Consider the following 22,055-nt stretch of genomic DNA (forward strand, 5'->3'; position numbering starts at 1 on the left):
TTTTCACAAAGCAGGACCACCTCGTTTTCTGTTGGTGGAGGACCTCCTCTCGAAAACGTTCACAGATAAGTCTTGAAAAGGCATACACCGATAAAATAAAAAATGACCAATCAAAAATATTTTGAAATCTATATATTGTCAACTCACCAGAACAAAAATTAGGCTAAACCATTTATTACAGAGTGAATAAGAAATCCACGCTATTAAATACTAAACGGGTTTTGGGCAGCAATTTATAGCAAAATTTTAACTCAAAAGTTGAAAGTTTGCCTAGTGGTACGGCATTCATTTACTACTACTGGAATGTCAAATATAAATAAAAATTAATTGTATAGGCCTACCTACCTTCTGACAATCCCATTCACTGCTGATTTGCGATGCGTTTTTGTCAACACATCAGATATCTTCAGGCATCCACAATAGCTTTGTCATAAATATTAAAATGAAACTGTCACTAGAGACAATTTACCCAAAAAAAACATTTAACAAATAACAGGTAGGCCTATTGTTGTAGCGGTGGCCCATTCCATGTACGCACACAAATTAATTTTGGCCCAGAACTAAAAGACGTGGCCACCGGGTCTAATACCTAGTTTATTCGTTAGCCTAAATGTATATTTAGGGGTAGCGGATTTCTACCCCCGGATATTTACCCCCATGAAAAAACGCCTAGGTCATTTTTACGTCACGAGGGGCGGGGCCTATACACGGTCGAGAAATAGCCCGCGACTGGAAATCTACCCCCGGACATCTACCCCCGGACATTTACCCCCAGACATCTACCCCCGTACATCTACCCCCGGAAATCTACCCCCGGAAATCTACCCTCGGACATCTACCCCCGTGGTCAGCTCTGTCACGTATCGGCCAATATTCATTGTTGTAATTGATTTTATTGACTGTTTTATGTAAATCAACGGCTCTTCGGTTAGTAATTGCCCTCTAATATCTAGTATTACGCATGTGATATGTCATTGTCTTGTTTAACATTATCTATCTTCCTAATGAAATAGGCTGTAACAGCCCTTTTTCACCCGAACTTTACTTTACAGATTTTTATGATCGAGGTGTAATTTTAAATCTTAAGATCTAGCGCAACGCAAAATGGTAATTAAAACGATATTTTGATAAAGGACTTAAAAAGTTTGACCCTTAAGCATTTGATTTATTTCCAGACAGTGATTTAAATGTTTGGCCAACTTTCACATACAGTAACAGCTAACAGCGATGCACGAGCGCAGTTCGTGAAATTTAATACATATCATTGAAAGAGGCTATTTTTTGATTACTAGAGGTAAGAATACAGTGCAATCAAATGTTGATAAAAAGCCTGCCACTGGTTGATCAATAAATAAATTAATTATTTCATTATTAATTCCTCTCTAGTAATATAGTTTTAATTACCATTTTGCGTTGCGCTAGATCTTAAGATTTAAAATTACACCTCGATCATAAAAATCGGTGAAGTAGTTCGGGTGAAATAGGGCTGTTACAGCCTATTTCATTAGGAAGATAGATAATGTTAAACAAGACAATGACATATCACATGTGTAATACTAGATATTAGAGGGTAATTACTAACCGAAGAGCCATTGATTTACATAAAACAGTCAATAAAATCAATTACAACAATGAATATTGGCCGATACGTGACAGATCTGACCACGGGGGGTAGATGTCCGGGGGTAGATTTCCGGGGGTAGATGTCCGGGGGTAGATGTCTGGGGGTAAATGTTTGGGGGTAGATGTCCGGGGGTAGATTTCCAGTCGCGGGCTGTTTCTCGACCGTGTATAGGCCCCGCCCCTCGTGACGTCAAAATGACGTAGGCGTTTTTCATGGGGGTAAATATCCGGGGGTAGAAATCCGGCGACCCTATATTTAGTAATCAGAGTTATTTAGGCCTACATTAATATTTACTAGTCGTGCAGGTAATTCTTGGCCTACACCGTTCTGATTTTTGCTCAACAATCAAACGTAGCATAGCCTAAGCCCTTTTATTTTGAATTTTAATTTTAATCGATATGGTACAGTAAATCTAATTTTAATTTTACTTTACCATCTTGACTAAAAACTTATAATCGCTATAACAACCCGTTCCCATAACCTGACCTTTCTGGTTCACATACTCATTCAAATCTATTGTCATCTTTAGACACTCATATCAAATTTCATCAAAATTGGATCAAAACTACTCGAGTTATGGACACACACACATAACTTACATAGCAAAAAATATGCATTCTTAATACTGCCATGGATAGGTTGTATAAAAACTCAAAGAACAATAGGCTATGGCAACTGGAGACAACACAATGAAAAAGTAAATTGATCCCTAGGCCTTTCCGTGTCTACGGTAATAACTTATTCCCTATGGAGAAATTTGCTAAAGTAACTTACGCAAGTTAGCTGACTTCATGCAGATTGCAAAAGATAAAATAACTTATATCCTTCCTCCAGCCAACTTATATAGGCCTACTGGACAGCAATTTAGTCAGGAGTCGGGAGGATTTTTAGTCGTCTTCACTGCACCCAAACAGTTACTTCCACCAAAACTGCACAGGTATCTTGTCTAAAACAATAAGGAGGTTTTGTAAATTATATGTAAATGCATTCATTTTGCCTCTTAAAAACGCCTAATTCATGAGCAGAATAATTCTTTCTCTAAGTTATTTAGATTAAAGCAGTTCTGCAGTTTAATGATTCGCCCCAAAATGGGCCTACAACATAGCCTACAATTGATATAGACTAGAAGTAAGTTAAGTTTAGCCTATAACTAGTTGTTACCCACGGGCTTCACCCCGTTTGACTTCATAAGTATTAATAAAACTATTGATTGGTTAGGTTAAGCTGAGACAAACAAAACAGAATACAGTTATACAAACAAATCATCTCACCTGATTTTAATAAGGCAATAAATTGAAAGAATAACATACAAATGAATACAGCTGAGGTATTTTTAACATTAGGTATATGGAAAGTTCCCTTTGGAAAACAATTACGACCTTATATGGCAATTTAAGAAATAATGGATGGTTTTGCACAAGGTTTCTCGTCATGACGAACATTTTAAGTATATGGTTTATGGGGTGTGAGTGGTAGTTTTCTCAAAAGTTCATGGGTACTTTTGGCTTTATATATAGATTGTAGATTGTATACAACATTAGGCCTATACATTTGGTCAGGTGTACATAAGTTAAGTAAAAACTGTAACTATCCTTAAAACCTGTTTTGAGGTTTCTTGTATTTAATTATTTGCAAGGTCTAGGCCTAATGTCCTAAAATACTAACTTATTATCACTTTTATACTTACATGCTCTAAGGATTAAAACATGAAAAGATGTAGGCTATGTCAATACTCAGTCACTAAATAACAACTCATAACATAATTGAAACTGACACAGAACTGTAATAATTTGAGGTTATCTTTCTTGTGAGTCTTGATGTTTATGTAGCTTCCATAGTTGTTTCACTAACGTACTCAACTATAACGAACTAGGTAGTTGTCACACATAGATCATTGTATTTTCCCTCTGGTGAATCCGATTGCAAATAAATACCGAAATAAATAAACTCGCCGAGGACGGCTGCGGTTGCCTTGGATCCTTTGGTTGGATGATTGATTGTGTCCAGTCCTGAGTCCACTCGACGTCGACGTTGACTTGACAGTTGAATTTGAATGTTGTCGTCTGACGGTCTGACTCCAGTTTGTGCGCATGTAGCGTGCCAAGTCAAGTCCAAGTTAGAGACTTAACATATTTTTAGTGTTATATTACTCTTGAAATAAATTAAATTTACGTTGTATTTGTATTTACTAGTAATTATAAATTATTTGCCAACCCTTAGTGTTTTACTTTTAAAATAAACTCAACTTTAAAATGCATATGTCCCCTGCTTGAAATGTGTAGTATAGCCTACATTCTGAAAAATACAAAATGCTACAACGCTACAACCTACACTCTACACTGCCTCCCAGACTAAAATTATGATGTTATATTACAATTTCCAAGCAGAGATTACTTTTCAATTTTAAAAGTTAAATATTTAAAAAAATATGTAGTAAATAAAAACTTACAGGACCAGTATTATTGAAAAAAATCCAAAGAAAATATTGAATTTTCATAGTAATTTTACGTTTTTCCTAGCTTATAAATAAATAAAAATTATCTGAGTTCTTAATTTTAGGTAAAACTATTAGTAAAACAATCTTTTTCATGTTTGGCAAAATTAAGTAGCAGATGATCACTAGACACTGATTTGAACTAAGTGTTGTTCCTTGTCACTTTTCGGACCATGATGGACTCGCTCTGTTTGCTATTGTATGTAAAAACCTTGAGCCTGTAAATACAGACGAGAATACCTTTATAAGGCCTTTCTCTGAACACAATCTCACACTTTTTAAGTCAAAAATGCTCAACACTGATTGGACAAAGGAATTGACTACCCTTGGAACACTACAACCAGGTAACATTTTTCAAAACTTTTTTGACACTTTTATGCATGAGTTTGCTTTGTGTTTTCCACTGATTAGATCTAAGCCTCAGAATAACAAGAACACACTTAAACATAGTTGGTTTGATGATAATTTATTCAGGCTCAAGGAACAACTTCATCTTAAATACCTTAACCTTAAGTCTAGTAATAATTGTCCTACCCTTAAGTTGGAATATCAAAATTCTAAGAAGTTCTATAGAAAAGCAATCAATGATGCCAAGCTAAAACACAATGCCAAGGTAATAGAGAACTCGCAAAACAAATGCAAAACTGCTTGGAAAATTGTAAAAGAGAACTCTGGTGGTAGTACAAAAAAAGTTGACATTCCCTTGCATCCCAATGATCTCAATAAAGGTTTTATTGACTCTGTAATTAGTATTAGATCTGAGATAAGTAGTGTAAATACTTCTTTTGATGTTTTTCTAAAGAATGCACCTCAAACAAATGCATCTTTCAGGTTTGGTTATGTAACTTGTGATGAAGTCCTATCGGTAATTAGGAAAATGAAAAACTCAAAAACAAAAGATATTTATGACATTTCTTACTGGTTCATCAAAGAGACCTCCTCCTGTGTTGTTTTCCCTCTCACAGTATGCATAAATGCTTGTCTTCAGGAAGGACACTTTCCTGAATTTTTAAAATTGTCAAAGATCTGTCCGATTTTAAAAAAGGGGGATAAAGCTAGTCCTCAGAGCTATCGGCCTATCAGTCTGGTACCGACTTTGGCTAAGGTAGTCGAACATGTGATTTATAACCAGGTGAGAAATTTTTTTGAGTATCATGCTCTGTTCAACGAACAACAATTTGGTTTCAGAGCTGGACGCTCTACTACGGGGGCCATCGATGCCATGGTCCGTACAGTCTTCAATTGTTTTGAAAGTCGAGAGGCTGCTTGGGCCACTTTTATTGACCTAAGCAAGGCCTTTGATTGTGTTGACCATGGCATCCTCCTCCAAAAGCTGGAGTATTATGGTATCCGTGGTGCGAGCCTCAGCCTATTCAGGACATACCTTGCTGATCGAAGACAGGCAGTTTGCATAGGCAATACCTGGTCCTCTGTCCTATCCACTAACTGTGGAGTACCTCAGGGCTCAGTATTAGGTCCTCTCCTGTTCCTCATTGCCATCAATGACCTGCCCTTCAGCCTCAACTGTGAAGCATATTTGTATGCAGACGATACCACCATTCTAAGTAAGGGTGCAGATGTAACACAGCTTGTAGCTGCAGTGGAAAGTAGCCTAAGTTTGACCTCTGAATGGTTTGCAGCAAATAAATTCCTTGTCAACGAGGACAAAACACAGTCTATGCTATTTAGCTTGCGGCCTATACCTCAAATGGAGGAAACTATAAAAAACAACTCAAATGTTAAGATTCTTGGAGTAATTGTTGATCCCCAACTAACTTGGAACTCCCAGGTACAACATATATGCACAAGACTAAGTAGGCTTACTTTTTTATTTAGAAAATTAAGGAACCTTCTGCCTCTAAATCATCTCAAAAATGTTTACTTTGCACTTGTCCAGTCAATTCTAAGCTACGGGATAATCCTTTGGGGAAATAGTTACCACATCAATGATGTTCTTGTTGCCCAAAAAGAGATTATTAGAACTATATTTAACAAAGATCAAAATGAGCATTGTAAACCATTATTTATTAACTTTAATGCTTTGACTGTGATAAACCTTTATATTTATAATGTATTGTTATCTAGTTTTAAGTTGCATGAAACCTTTGCTCTAAGGGGTGATTTTCATTGCTTTGACACTAGGAAAAGAGAAAACCTTGACATTCCTTTTACAAGACTAGAAAAGATTAAAAGAAGCCATATTATTATGGGTAGAAAGTTGTGGAACAAACTATCGCCAAGAATAATTCAACTCCCTTACAATAGTTTTAAGAATGCAATTTATGAATGGCTTGTCAGAAACCCCCTGTATAAGATTGATGAGTTTTTTGCTCTACAACCAATGACATAACCTCAAATGATTATTTAATACCAGCCTTGCATGTATTTTCAGCCTGTCTATAGCTTATCTGCTTTTGTATGATTATTTATTTGCATGATTTGTAATAATTCTTTATTATTACTATTAGTTGCTTGAACTTGACTTGTGCCTCTATCAGCATGTATTTATATAATTTGACTGTGTCTCATGCATTTATATAATGTCTATAGACGAATAAATATCATTTCATTTCATTTCAATATTGTACACCTTAATATTATCATTAAGTAACCAAATGATTATTATGTATATCAAATCATTTGATTAAGTAACCAAATGATATAATTGAATCACCTAATGATATCAATACTAAAGTCACTAGACGAACAGAGATCACTAGACATCACTTCAAGTTCACTAATGTCTAGTGATTAATGTCACTAGATTCTCTAATGATACCACTTGATATCATTAGACATCTATTGACATCACTATGTATCTAATGATATCAATACAATATGTAGTGATATCATTTAAATGTCTAATGATTTTCTATTGTTTTTTTCACTAGGGAGAAAACAGGTTTTGGAGCACTAACCTATATAATATAATATATCCATCATATATATTGTATTGTGATAAAAAAAGTTTATATAAATTTATTTAAGTTATGTATTTTTGTCATGGAAACAAGTAATTTTGGCATAATTATTACACTAAAAATGAAAAAGATTATGTTTGCAGCTACATTTGTCCAGGTTTATTTATAACAATTACCGAAACCAAGACTTTTAATACTATAGTTCATGATCTGACTCACTTGGGACGAGAGGGTCCGACTTCTGTCCCAAAAACAGGTGCCATCTGGAACTGAGAACCACCATCTAGGACATTTCCATCATTCAATTCTTGTTGATTGGACTCAATATTGGCTATCGAAGTGATAATGTGGTGTAGGCCTATATATTCTTTATCTTCCTCATTCATCAGAATGGGCATTCCATGTAAAAAGTTCCCTTAGCAGTTCTGGCATAACGGCCAACGAGGAACAATTATTAATGGACATTTCATTGCATGTACATCTTTTATTGCTACAGTCTTTAGTATGTTTGCAAAAAAACAAGCCCAACATTTTTCGTGGGTTAGGTGGTTCATTGGTTAAAACTGAAAACCGATTACCTTTTTGCACTCCCAACCCCACATTTCTGAGGGTAGTTGGTTTTCCAAACAGAGTTGTCCTTGATAAAATGATACAAATGATGAAATTTTATATATTTTTTAACTGACAGCAATGTTTGAAAATCACCCACTCTTCCCTGAAACTCAAGACATCATGTCAATAGCATTTGGGGTTGTAAGAGATGAATCCGTTAACTGTTACGATGCTCTATTACGTGGTCAGTAAGTAATTAATCAAATGGTAATCATTTTCGGACAACAAGTTGTCACGGGAAAATATTGCTCTCCCTTTGTCCTCTGTGGGTTCAACCATCGATATTGCAATGATTAAAACGTTGTAGCAAAACCTTTAATTCTGTTTCAAAGGATTTGTATAAGTTAAAAAAGCTATCAAGATTTAAAGGATTGTTAACGATTTGAACTTGCTCCATTTCTCTTTATTTAATGAGAGTGGTATGAGAAAGACCAAAAAGGCTGCACTGTTCAATACTATAGCAATTCAGAAAACAGCACAAAGATGGCAGACCAAGAAAGACGCTACAGATTGAAAAAGTCAGTAGCAGTGGCGGTCCCAGCATTTAATTTCGGGGGGGGGGGGGGATAACCTTCGGAGGGTCCAACCCCCCCCCCCAAAAAAAATGTGGAAGTTAAAGCATAATTATTACGTAGTTTTATATGTATTTGAGCTCTAAAATATCTTCAAGCTAATTAGTATTTATGTTAGGTAATAAAATATTTCGGAGAGGATATATACCACCCTGACCCCCCCCCCACACCAGGGACCGCCACTGGTCAGTAAGTATTCATTTGAACAGAGACACCGAAATTATAGTAACCAGGAACAGTTAATCCCTTAACCAAGTTTTTTTGCAAACGTACTAAAGATTATAACAGTGCCACATGTGCAATTTGTGCATGCAAGAAAATGTCCAATTGTACCCCGTTATGCCAGAACTGCTAAGGGAACTTTTTACATGGAATGCCCATTCTAATGAATGAGGAAGATAAAAAATATATAGGCCTACACCGCATTATTACTTCGATAGACTAATCAACAAGAATTGAATGATGGAAATGTCCTAGATGGTGGTTCTCAGTTCCAGATGGCACCTGTTTTTGGGACAGAAGTCGGACCCTCTCGTCCCAAGTGAGTCAGATCATGAACAATAGTATTAAAAGTCTTGGTTTCGGTAATTGTTATAAATAAACCTGGACAAATGTAGCTGCAAACATAATCTTTTTCATTTTTAGTGTAATAATTATGCCAAAATTACTTGTTTCCATGACAATAATACATAACTTAAATAAATTTATATAAACTATTTTTAACACAATATATACGATGGATATATTATATTATATAGGTTAGTGCTCCAAAACCTGTTTTCTATCCTTACTAATGTAAAACAACAGCAGGCTAATCGATTATATGAATTTATTTGGAAAAAAACGACTGAAAAATCAATTTAGAAAATAATTTTTATATTATTTTGAGAATATCTTTAAAACTATTGCATATACATAAGAAATGAATAACCATTCTTGTAGAGAATTTTATCATCTTTCTTTTTATAATTTACATTTTTTCCGTACGACGCACGGTTTTTAGCTTAGAAGTAAAAAACTAAAAAATGGGGTCTTGCCCCCCCTCCCACCGCTGAAGCAGCAGCCAGGGGTGGGGACTTTTGGTATTTTTATCTTCTAACCACCCCGAACACATTCCCGCAGAAAAAAAATGTCCCCCTCTCCATGTCCTCTACACCCCTCTTTTGAGCATTCATTGACTGGACTGTAGTGTACCTATTAGTGTGAAAATAGAAATGGTTATGTGTTAAGTTGTTTTATTAAGGAATTTTGGCAACCATGAAAAGAAATTTGAATTGATTAGTGGATTGTGTAATAAATTCATTTGAGGACAACCCAATTTCTATTGGTTTATGAAACGTAGGTAACTGGGATTTAAGCAAATTACCGATCCTCAATACTTCTGTAATTTGGATTTGATTCAAGAATCTTCCGTGAGCCCAGCAAAATCATGATCATCTGCTGCATCCTTAGTACTGTAACTTCATAATGATCGCCCCCACAATCAATTTAACACGGTGGTCAACTCTTGTGATCATGGCGACATAGTGATTGTCTCCCCCAATCCCAGCAAAATCATGGAATTTTGATCTTGCAAACTTTGCAAATGGCTTGTATGAACACAAATAATCAACAAATTACATGTGCAGTAGACTCTCGCTAATCAGGAGCGTTTTGGACTTTGGCAGTGCTTGTTATTTCAAAATACCCCTTAAACGTCTTCTAAAAACAGCCGTTACTGCGAGACTAGCAAAATTAACAGAATGTTTAAAGGTAATTGTTGGGTAGCAATGCTGGTTTATTGTGTTTTGTCTTTTTAGCGAATTTCCTATTTAGGGAATAAGCTATTACCGTAATACTCATGGTAAGACCTAGACCCCGGACCGATTTACTTTTTTGTTTTGAGGTCCCTAGAGGCCAAAAACACCATACGTTAAAATTCATATTATATATATTTATATATATATATATTATATATATAAATATATATATATATGTGTCCGTTAGCACGATAACTTGAGCAAAAATGATCCGATTTTGATGAAATTTGGTATAAACGTGTAAACGTAAACCTACATTTATTCAAACGAGTTCGCAAACCAGCATGATCGGACTACATGAACGGAGGTTTATGGGTCGTTTTGTGGGATAAAAATTGGTTTTTCCCATTTTTGACCCTAAAAAACACAAAATTTAACAATTTCTTTCCAAACCATTTTGTAAAGCTTAAAAAAAAATAAATAATTTAGTATATTAAAGCGTTATTGTGCGCCTAATGTTTACGGAGAAAATTCCAAAAAAATTTTTAATTTGCATGTTATTCTTAAGCAAACCTAAGTACACCTAAGTTAAACTAATTCTATTTAATAGGGAATAAATGTGATATTTTTAAGGAGGCATTTTAGTGTAAATCCAATCAGACTAATGGAAATTCGCTTGGTCTGCAGGTTTGCTGCAGGGGGGGGGGGTGTATTAAATTATATTTATTTGTAAATATTGTAGTTCAAAAAGTCTAATATCGACCCACTTAAAACCCTCTGGGGCGAAGCCCTTTTGATGGTTTAGCACAAAACTTCAAACAAACCATCCTTGAAAAATGCTTAATAATGCCTGGAAGTTTCATTACAATCTGGTGAGCGGTTTTGGAGTCCATAACGTACATACATATATATATATATATATATATATATACATACATACATAGTTCCTCTTTTATAGATATAGATATGTGTCCGTTAGCGCGATAACTCAAGAAAAAATTATCCGATTTTGATGAAATTTGGTACAAACGAGTATACCTACGTTTATTCGAACGAGTTCATTAACTAGCATGATCAGACTATGGAAACAGGAGTTTATGGGAGGTTTTATCGGGTAAAAATAGGTTTTTCTCATTTTTGACCCTAAAAACATCAAATTTAGCAACTTCTTTCCAAACCATTTTCCAAACCACCAGAAAATTCCAAAAAATTTTAAATTTAAAATTCCCATGTTATTCTTATGGAGAAAATTTGTAAACTGTTGTAGTTTGCTTGTTTATGAGCATATTTTGATCAAATTTGGAAAATGCATTAATTTCATACTAAACTATTAACATAAAAAAAAAAACACCCTTTTACCCTCCCTGTTGCAGCAAACCTAAGTACTCGTTAAACTAATGCTATTTAAATAGGGAATAAATGTGATATTTTTAAGTAGATATTTTAGTGTAAATCCAATCAGGCTAATGGAAATTCGCTTAGTCTGCAGGTTTACTGCAGCGGGGGTAATTAGTAGTAGTGACATAAAATGCTGACATAAAACATCAATAAATTGCATCGAGTGCAACCAACTTCTACTGTTCACTGCTGTTGTCTCCCGATCAAACTTGATGTCTTCTGATCGCTCCCGTCGTCTGCCGATCTCTCCTGGCATTTGCTGATCACACAAATGAATGAATGAATGATATTTATGATTATGACCAAGTCCATTTATTAATGTTTTAGAACTTAATAAATCTTCTCAGTTAATTTTATTCACTGAGTATCTTGACACTGTCTGCAATTAGAATCACATCTTATCTGGCCGGCAGTTGTTGACTGCATGCAAAGATATTACTATGCTCGATTCAAGTCAAAATTTTCTGTGATGCAGCTGAAAGTTGGCTTTTATTTGGTCCTTATTATGTCCCAAATATATGTCATTATGACAGTGATAAACAGGACCCTGTGTGTTGGCTAGAAATTGTTTGACCAATAGCCTACAGTTTATAGAAAATAGCTTTTTAAAGTAAAATAGTAGAATAGACAATAGTAAAAATAATGGTATTTTATAGATTGATTGTTGCTTTGCAGGACGGATGTTGCGTATTACGATGGTCTCAGTGAAACAATAGTAAGTGTTGGACTTGTCAAGCCCAAGCCTGGTGTGTTCCACAACTTTATCCGACACTTGTTAGTGTTGACCACCACAGCTGACATAATTGTGTTGGGAGTTTCTCTTATGTCTGTCCAAGGTAATACCATACGAAGTGTTAACTACTATCTTCTAATAAATAGTATAAAATATCAATATTCTAGTGTTACTGAGTTTTCAACCAGTTGTCGGCAGCGTTTCTAGCATTTTAACCCCATTCTTGTGTTCATGCTATTAAGATTATTGTAATACTTAACCAATATTATTGTACCTAATCAATAATTTAAAATAAAGTAAGAACTAGGGATTTGTCAAATGTGAATCTCGGGTTCACTGACAGAATACGCCGACTCGTCGCCAGCTCTACAATAATCTGTAGCATAGCTGTAACAAATCTACGCATAGCTGTAACAAAGCCAAACTCAGTCTCAAAACTCAAGGCCATAGCTTAAATTACGTCCTAGTAAAAAAAAAAAACAAAAAACAAACAGAATGTCGTAACATTTGTGCGCCTAAGTATTCATTGGCCCAAATATTTACCATTAAAAAACTTCTAAACTTAATTAGTCTTCGCCCTAACAGTTGTCTTTAAAAAAACTCAATGATGTCGTAAGTTTGGCAGGAAGCCGGGTCCAAAAGCTCGTCCAGGCTGATCGCGACTTTATCGTTGTGTACCCCTTACGGTGTGTGTTGTGTACGCGCGCGCGTTTTTGTAGGTCTGTTGCCATGTCAACCGCTACGAGGACGTAGTTCAAACATGAACCAGTAGAGAGCGGCACAGATCAGTGGCAATATTTAAAAATATTATCCAACGATCGTTTCAGTTAGTGATCTTTGGTGTTCTATTATCTTTGATAATATGCAATTAAAGGTAGTATGTAGCTACTATACTTTAAACCAGTGTGTGTGTGTGTGTGTGTGTGAATGGACCACTAATGGACTCACTTCAAGGCTTTTCAAATCGACACAATTGCTGTTTTATTGTAAAATTATCGGTTTTCAAATGCATATCGTATAGGCCTATAATCGGATGAAAGATATAGGTTGTCACGTGATATTAGTTTACATGATGATTTTAACTATTAAAACTGACAGAATTTTTCTTTATGCAAGTAAAATAGATTTTCTGAATTATATTCAGTATTAATCGACTACTATATTCCCGTACGTAGGACGGGCCTACAGCTAGTTGCATATAAGAACAAAGAATTATTTCAAAATTAAGAAACAAACTGATGAAGCCATTTGAAATGAGAGATCTAGATAAGTTGAACCATTACTTAGGAATCTTGAAGAAAAAGAAGGAAAACTGATAGCAAATCAATCAAAATACATTGGTGATGTCTTAAAGAAGTTTTATATATGTAAGCCAATTGGATCTCACATGGATCCTAAATAGCCCAGGCAAATGAGACATATGCTCCCCAAAAAATCGTCTAAAGCTGGAAAGTGTTTTAATACCTCTTGGGGGTCCCAAATAAGACTCCTGTGAGTTTGCGACAGATTCTGACGTCTGCTTAAGTTTTGGGAGTCGAAAAACTATGAAAATTTTGCACATTTTTTAGTTTTTCGCTTATAACTCCTAAATAACGAATCCTAAGGAAAATGTTGTTCAAAGGTGTCTTTTAGTGCATTAAATTCCGCGTCGATTGATGTTAAATACGTCAAAATCGGCCGAGCCGTTTAGCCGCTGTACCTTTTCAAAGTTGGGATATTTTCATCAACATGGCCAAAAGGTTGATTATTTGACCAGTTTTCGACTTACAACTCCTAAACAACACATGCTATACAAAAATGCACCTGTAGTTAGTTTGGAAAACACAAAATTCGGCGTAGAATTATGATTACGAATGACTAGATAGTGATTTATTTCATGGCTGTCATCCAGAGGTTTATCCAAGAATGTGTGAAGGGAAGGGTAGCAAGAGCTCCTATGCAATTTTAAATCTAATATTGTTATCTGGGGTTACAAAAATTCTAGGATTCGTCCTAAGCTCCCATTAATACAATCCCATCTCTGGACACTCCCAAATGATGTTAAGCGATTCTAAATATATAATAAGATATTACAACGAGAAAGATTTGATTAAATATAGCAAAAATGTTATTTTTTAGCTTAATTAACGAAAGATGATAATGGGACGGATGTACATAGTTTTACTATGTATTTAGCCTATTAAAAAAAAAAAACTATTGGGATTTTTCGTAGATTTTACTATATAACTTTTCTACTTCTCATCATTGGAATCTGAAGAATAAAGATTCATTCTTTGCTCTTATTGGTCTTGCCACAAATGGTGACATTCGGTACCATCTTTTTCGTCAGATATCGAATTGAGATAATCGTGCCCCTTTCAAGTCTTTCAGACAGTAGTGATTTATATCCCTGCATTTCATATGGAGCGAGATAATGTAAAACTTTTTTAACATGTACACGATGGTCGAGATAGGTAGACGGAGTTCATAAGTTCTTGTCAAAACGGTGGATTAGCCGTAGTGATGGGAGTTAACCCATTGGCGTTAATTTTCCATACATATCTCTCTGAATTAAGTACAATTTTAAATGAGCTCTAAAGGATTGGTGGATGAGCAGCCCCTTTTGTTAGAATCAAAGTCAAAATTAGTTGAAAGTGTCTTCTAGAAGAGACTCACTTGATTTGGATATTTTCTGCTCCCAAGCATGTATAGGGCCAACCTGCTTCTGCAACTTCGCCAAGCGTTGTAACCCGTCAGAACACAGTGAGATCCACATTGATTGGAGTAAACAGCATGAGTAGTTTTAGACTACATGAATGTTTGATGTTAGATTTTCGACTCTTTTACATCACGCTTTCTTCATCAAACTGCGCTAGTGGGTACGGACCTATTTTTAATCCAAAGTATGATTCAAATTGAGGCTTGGATTTAATTTGGAATATCACGTGTTGACTGACGGGGCATATTCTTCTTTAATCTTTGCTGTTGCCATCACAGCTCGCGATTAATGCCACCACTTCCTTTTATTCTGCACAGTTTATGGTCATTATAGGCCTGCCTATTTGCGATTTTCTTGCAAGCTGTGCCTTTCCATTATGCTTTATACATATCTCGCGTTGATGCTATCATATGGGATAACTGCTGAGCTGATTGACATGAGCGAACTATTTTCAGTAAATGGGTCGTGACACTGGAACCATTTGATGAATTTCTTTTTGATCCCACCGTATCCGTGGAGTTTATATTGTCAACTTGCTGATAATATGTTGAAGAGGTGATCCCACAATATCCCTTAACTTGATGGGTAGCATTCACTGCGATGGGCCTGCCAGCGAACCATCGGTCTAGATCCACATCATTGATTCCCCTATCTCGGAAAAGCCTCCACAGTAAGATGTTGCTCTCATGGGCACTTACTTGTTCATAGGCCATGCTGCAGGATCCATGACGTCACACTAGTGGATAGAATCACTGCCATATCCCCTATGTTTTTGGTAATTAGGCTGGTTGTTTGCCAGATTTCAATGGTAAGATTTTAAACTTGACAAGCATCTGATCTAGTGTTAACAATCAATAGCGGTTAAATGGTGAAGCCGATCTTAATGAATTGGAAAACATTCTACGCAGACGTTTATGCTCTTCAAACTAACTACAGGAACATTTTTTCTATAGCATGCGTTAGAAGATGTAAGCCAAAAACTGAAAGATGAATGCAGGGATAGATCGTATATAATGGGTGGTTGGGATGGTGGCTGTGGATGAATCCTAGAATTTTCGGAACCTCAGACAACAATATTAGACTAAAAATTACATAGGAGGCCTTACTCTCATCACACCTTATTAGATAAACCTCTGGATGACCATCATGGAATAAACCACTATCTAATAATTCATAATCCATTTAAAAGACAGGATCTATGTTGTTACCAATTTTAGTAAAATTTACCAACTTTAACATTAATACTTTTTTCAATGAAATGGCGAACATACAAAGTAGGTAACAATCAATTGCCGTTATTGATTAATAAAAAAAACATTATTTGTAGAATTGTGTGTTTTCCAAACTAACTACAGGTGCATTTTTGTATAGCATGCGTCGTTTAGGAGTTTTAAGCCGAAAACTGGTCAAATAATCAACCTTTTGGCCATGTTAATGAAAATATCCCAACTTTGAAAAGATACAGCAGCTAAAAGGCTCGGCCGATTTTGACGTATTTAACACCAATCGACGCGGAATTTAATGCACTAAAAGACACCTCTGAACAACATTTTCCTTAGGATTCGTTATTTAGGAGTTATAAGCGAAAAACTGAAAAAAGTGTGAAATTTTCATAGTTTTTCGACTCCCAAAACTCAAGCAGACGTCAGAATCCGTCGCAAACTCACAGGAGTCTTATTTGGGACCCCCAAAAGGTATTAAAACACTTTCCAGCTTTAGACAATTTTTTGGGGAGCACACCCTATATTTGATCTAATTTGCCTGGACTAAAAGTTAAACTAAATGAACCAAAACTACGTGAAACCATCAACAAGCCTTATCAAAGTCTTACAGGAAGTCTGATGTTTTTAGCAGTTGCATCGAGACCCGACATAGCATATAGCGTCAGTAATAGCACAACAAGGCCGGAAACGATTATATTGTTGCGTTGTTGTTCCTTGTTTACTTTTTCAGATTTCTTATCAAATGCCTCCCCCTCTAACGATGTACTGAGTATAAAATTGTTTTTAACAGATTGTTGTTGACGACTTTTCTACTTTAAGTTTCCCTGCAACTATTTTAGTTCAATCCCACACCTTTCCTTATGGTCCCCTTTCTATTGTTTTTCAAAATCAATAGTTCAACTGTTTTGCATTTTATTTCCTTTAATCAAACCCTCTTTACCCATTGTCTATTGTGTATTCTTATTGTGTTTATAAAAATTAAATGGCCACACAGTTTTGTATTTTATTTTGTTTAAAGTAGTAGTTACGGTACTTTGATGTTTGTATACAGGGTGGAAAAGAAGTCCCGGGACGGTTAAATATTTCAAAAAGTAATAAAGACCGTGGACTATGACTGGAGTTGAAATAATGTATAATACTATGTATGCAATATTTATAAAAATAAGTGTTTGATTGACAATTTAACCTAGTTTAGACTTGCAGGAGTGAAAAACGTGGTTTCGGTGTGTAAAATACAGGAAATATACAGAAATATTTTTAGTCTGATTTTGTGGACACCCTGTACAACAAATCTCTTATTTATTGTTTATTTATAAGATTAAATAGAGTTACTTTCTAAACAAACAACACACTTTTATTGTAATAACATTCATACTAGCTTGTCTTACACCTAAGCTAAAATCTTTGTTTATATTATGTAAAACATGTGAATAAAATCACTGTTTATTAGAGTGATCAATAGCAATCAAGACAAGTTGCTATGTTTCCAGGAACAGGGGGTCTTCAGACAGAAATAAACCTTACGCCAGAAATCATTTATACCTTACCAACTGATGGAGTACCCATGACAGTCATCAGTGGTTCTGCCTTAGGGCGCATCTTCTTGGGGGGTAAAGATGGCAGCCTTTATGAGATATGTTATCAGGTAAGCACTAAAATCTTATCAGTATTGCAAGGTACTAACAGTCATCTCTACCATGTCATGCCACCATGTCTAAAGTTGTAGAATACTTAGAAATTTACATAACTGTCTAAGTTTCGAACATAGCTCCTTACACAGAAAGTGACCCAAATAATCAACACAAAATGAATCAATTTAATGTAATTTCTATTCGTATTAAGTAAAGAAATGCTCATCTCAAATATCAAGTTTAGTTCAAAGTTATAACAACAACAAAAATTAGCCTTGAAATATTATTGATATTGCGTACGGTAATATGTTAGTGTCAAAAACACTCAAAATATTCTTAGGCCTGTTTATTGAAAATATTGTATATGATTAAATAAAATCTACTATAATGATATATTCCAAACATACAGTTTTACTTATTCCAGAAAGAGATTGGATGGACAGGAAAAAGGTGTAAAAAAGTGAACCATTCTACAACAACACTCTCGTTCCTTGTGCCTTCTTTTCTCAATGCTGCATTCTGTGAAGATGATGCAATTGCACAGATCTCAATAGACAACAGCCGCTACATTCTGTACACTCTGTCAGAGAAGGGCACTGTGTCGGTGTTTGACCTCGGAGACAACGGGATGTCCACAGGGAGACTGGTCAGTCTGTCTCAGTCTGCTATCATGCAAGCAGCTCTCAGTATTGCAAGGTACTAACAGTCATCTCTACCAAGTGTTAACACATAAACCCAAATTAAATTCAGTAGGCCTGTGAGACTTAACATAGCAAAAATGTGATATTTCTGCTCTTTTTGTTAGTCATAGTCATTGTTATGTAAATAATAAAAAAAAGACTAAATCAAGTTTAATTTAAGCGCAGCCTATTTTGGCATACATTCATAATAAACCAAAGACTCTTTGCTAGTTATTCCTTTCTTCCAAGTTGGCAATCCTGCCATTGACGTAGTAATACCCACTCCTCGTTCCTCTTATCTAGTTTCTTGTCAACTTGCATTCTGATACCGCTTATCACGCACCAGTTTGTGCCTTGAACTTTCTCTACACCGTAATCGGATTTAAATTAAATAAATACCGAGTCGCGCCTGCGGGAATCTCTTTGTGTCTGTGGACGACGTTATCAACTACTTGATAACAAACTGCGTTTGATGATGATCTGCGCTGAATCAAGGGGCCCCTGAGAACTCTGCACTCTACACTCCAGGCCGCCAACCACGCTTTGTACAGTGAAGAAAGGATCGGTCATGAGTGTTACTTCCATTTTACTATTAGATAAGTGTAATATTTTAAAAGAACAAGATAAAATCTAGTGCATTCAATTTATTATCCATTTCATTCACAACTAAATTATTATTATTATTTAAACAAACTTAACAATCATAACAAAACCAAAGTCTTCAACATCTGGAATACATAGTCCAGTAAATCTGTCAGAAAATATGGGGTTGCTGTGCAAAAGGTCGGGTAGTTCTGATTTTTGGATATGTTGTTAGTATTGGGCCTATAACATAAAATCCAAGTTATCCACCTCGAGATACTGCCGCTCGCCGCGGGGCGCGCCACTTGTTATTGAAATATAAAAAATATGGCAATTCCTATTGTTTTTCACTCAATCTCGCGAACCGTTGATTTTACCGAAAATTTTATATTATTACATTAAAGAAGAATAAATTTGTGACAGTTTAAGCCCAACAGCAAGTATGTAGCGTAAATAATGGTCAAACTACAGACCATCAAAATAAACCAATTTTCCAAAGACGTATAAAAATTGTGGTTTTTTTTCAATATTTCCACAATATAGTTGTTTGAAGCAAACACCGTATAGATTTAGAGAGTATGCCAGTTTATTTGCTATTACTAGAAAATAAATGAAAGTATGAATGAAAATACCCCCACCTCAGCAAACCTGCAGAATAAGCAAATTTCATTTGCTTGATTTGATTTTCACAAACCTATTTAAATAACATTAGGTTTAACTGGTACCTAGGTTTGCTGCTACAGGGAGGGTAATATAGTATATAAAATAATAATAGTATGTTAAGAAACAAATAAATTTACCCAACTTTATAAAAATGTTTCTATAAATAAGGAAAAAACAATAATTAAAAATCTTCGCTATTGGAATAACTTGAGGTTTTTTAATTTTAATTTTCTCTGCAACCAATTGTAAAAAACATTTTAATGTACTAAATTATTTGTTTTTAAGCTCTACAAAATTCTTTAATGATACAATTTTAAAATTGTATGTTTTGAGGGTTCAAAATGAAAAAAAATATTCTTAGCGGCAAAATACCTACAAGGCAACCGTTCCTATGGCCTTATCATGCCGATCATGCTTCGCGATCTCGTTTTAATAAATAAATGTACGTTTACATGATTTTGATTCAATGATTTATTAGGCCACTAAGCCATTAGGCCATTAAGCCATAATATAAAATTTTTGGTAAAAATCAACGGTTCGCGAGATTGAGTGAAAAACAATAGGAATTGCCAAATTTTTTATTTTTCGATAACAAGTGGCGCGCCCCGCGGCGAGCAGCAGTATCTCGAGGTGGATAACTTGGATTTTATGTTATGGGCCCAATACTAACAACTAGGGGTCTGCGGTACAGAAAATTTAAGGTCGGTACGGTTCGGTACGGTACAATATTTTGTACCTCGGTTCTCGGTACAAAATCTGTACAGTATGCGACTACCCGTATTTTAGCGGTTTTCTGCTCAGATCTGTATTTAAACCATTATTTTTAACTTTAATACATTGACATTACTATGAAAATTGATTGGGGAGCGAGCTGGCGTAGCGGTTAGAGCGCGGGACTTCAGTCCCTGAGGTCCCGGGTTCGATCTTCACCAAGTCACCATTGGATTTTATCTAAGTGTGATAATGCCGCAACCCCTAGGTCTAGCCTGAAGTAATGTGAAAAACAATCCCAGACTCGTGCTTAGCAAAAAAAAAAAAAAAAAAAAACTATGAAAATTGATAGTATCCTACATTTACGGTTTTCTAGCAACAATTACTGTACCACAAATTATTAAAACAAAACCTTTTACTAATACGAGGATTGTGTCAAGAAACATCACAGTTTAGATAAAGGCTTTACCTATTTTACTCTGAGAGACTTTGAATAGCCATGATAAAAGTGAATAGGATAAGAGTTTTTAGGAATAAACATGTTTGAAATATTTATTGACAAGATGATTTCACACAACTGGTAAATTATTTCCAACCAACACAATGTCTAGTTGTTTTTTTATTTTTAAAAACATATAAAAGCATTCAGTATGATGACAGTGTAGTTGCCAGTTGTTCACAGCAGACCAAAATGAAAAACTGGAGGTTATGATGAAGTAATGGCAAAGAGCATTTTTTTTATCAGCTTCAAAACTAGTTATAAGATGGATAACTCTTGCCAAGTTTTTTTCTGAAACTAAAATTTGGACTATCAGAGAGTAAGATTATTGTCTTTTCATTTACAAAGTTAACATCCACAATATCAATCATTAGTTTAATCCAATTTTGTTAGTATATTTTAAAGCTCTTCCAAAGAATCAAAAGACCCAGGCCTAGACCTAATTATTTAGGAGGGCCTACATGTATATATAAATTGATTAGGTTACAATGAGTGTAGAAAAATCACTATCTAGTTCATAAGATTTAGATTGCATAAAGTACCTTCAACACCATAAAAAATACAGGAAACTAAAAAACATTTAAGCCTTAAACATCCACATCTAACAATATAAGACAACAATGTTTACAGAACAAGCAATGAGACCGTGCAATTTGAGACCGAGTAGGCTTGAATAACAAAAATAAAAATATACAAATAACAACAACTATGCTTGTGGTTTCATCAATAGAAAGATAAAATATCTATAACAAATATTTTATCTTAAAAAATAAGATTGTAGATTAGTTACAAGTTTAATATGTAGCCATAAACAGTTTTATGGCAGTAGGCAATGGCCAGCGGCAAATTGAATATTCACGAAAATACTGACTGAGTTAGAGATAACATTTAACAGTCATCATAAAACTATTATTTTTATGATAAAATAGAATTGGGGAAATTCGTAAAGAAATAAAAGTGATAAAACTCAACCGTTCTTGGAAGTACTTGAATACAACAATTATTGTCGTGATAAAATGTTAATGGATTTGGGACTGCTAATGGGTTTTTATTGCATCATCACCCTAATAATAAATTATGAAGATCGTAAACAAACATCACTGATAAGACTTTTATGTGCTCGGAACCAACTGTCGTTGACTACACGATAGTAAACTGAAAGTAATTTATTATTATAATAGGCTGTACCGAACCAAATTTGTACCGTGTAAAATGCTGTACCGAACCGATGACGGTAATTAAGCTTGTACCGTACCGTACCGACTTTTTCGGTGC

At 35.0% G+C, this 22,055-nt stretch overlaps 1 protein-coding gene across 1 annotated transcript in view; it reads left to right on the plus strand.

Annotated features, from left to right (window-relative positions):
- Window positions 1-22,055, plus strand: part of LOC128985055 (nuclear pore complex protein Nup155) — a 210,283-nt gene that overhangs the window by 25,989 nt on the left and 162,239 nt on the right. The window contains exons 5-7 of the mRNA XM_054404431.1: window positions 12,036-12,196; window positions 17,505-17,659; window positions 18,070-18,341. Of these exons, the coding sequence (XP_054260406.1) occupies window positions 12,036-12,196; window positions 17,505-17,659; window positions 18,070-18,341 (588 nt within the window). The remainder of the gene's footprint in view (window positions 1-12,035; window positions 12,197-17,504; window positions 17,660-18,069; window positions 18,342-22,055) is intronic.

The sequence above is a fragment of the Macrosteles quadrilineatus genome, unplaced genomic scaffold (assembly GCF_028750875.1).
Source record: "Macrosteles quadrilineatus isolate MER2022 unplaced genomic scaffold, UCM_ALF_1.0 Scaffold_1__1_contigs__length_201487025, whole genome shotgun sequence".
NCBI classification, from domain to species: Eukaryota; Metazoa; Arthropoda; class Insecta; order Hemiptera; family Cicadellidae; genus Macrosteles; species Macrosteles quadrilineatus.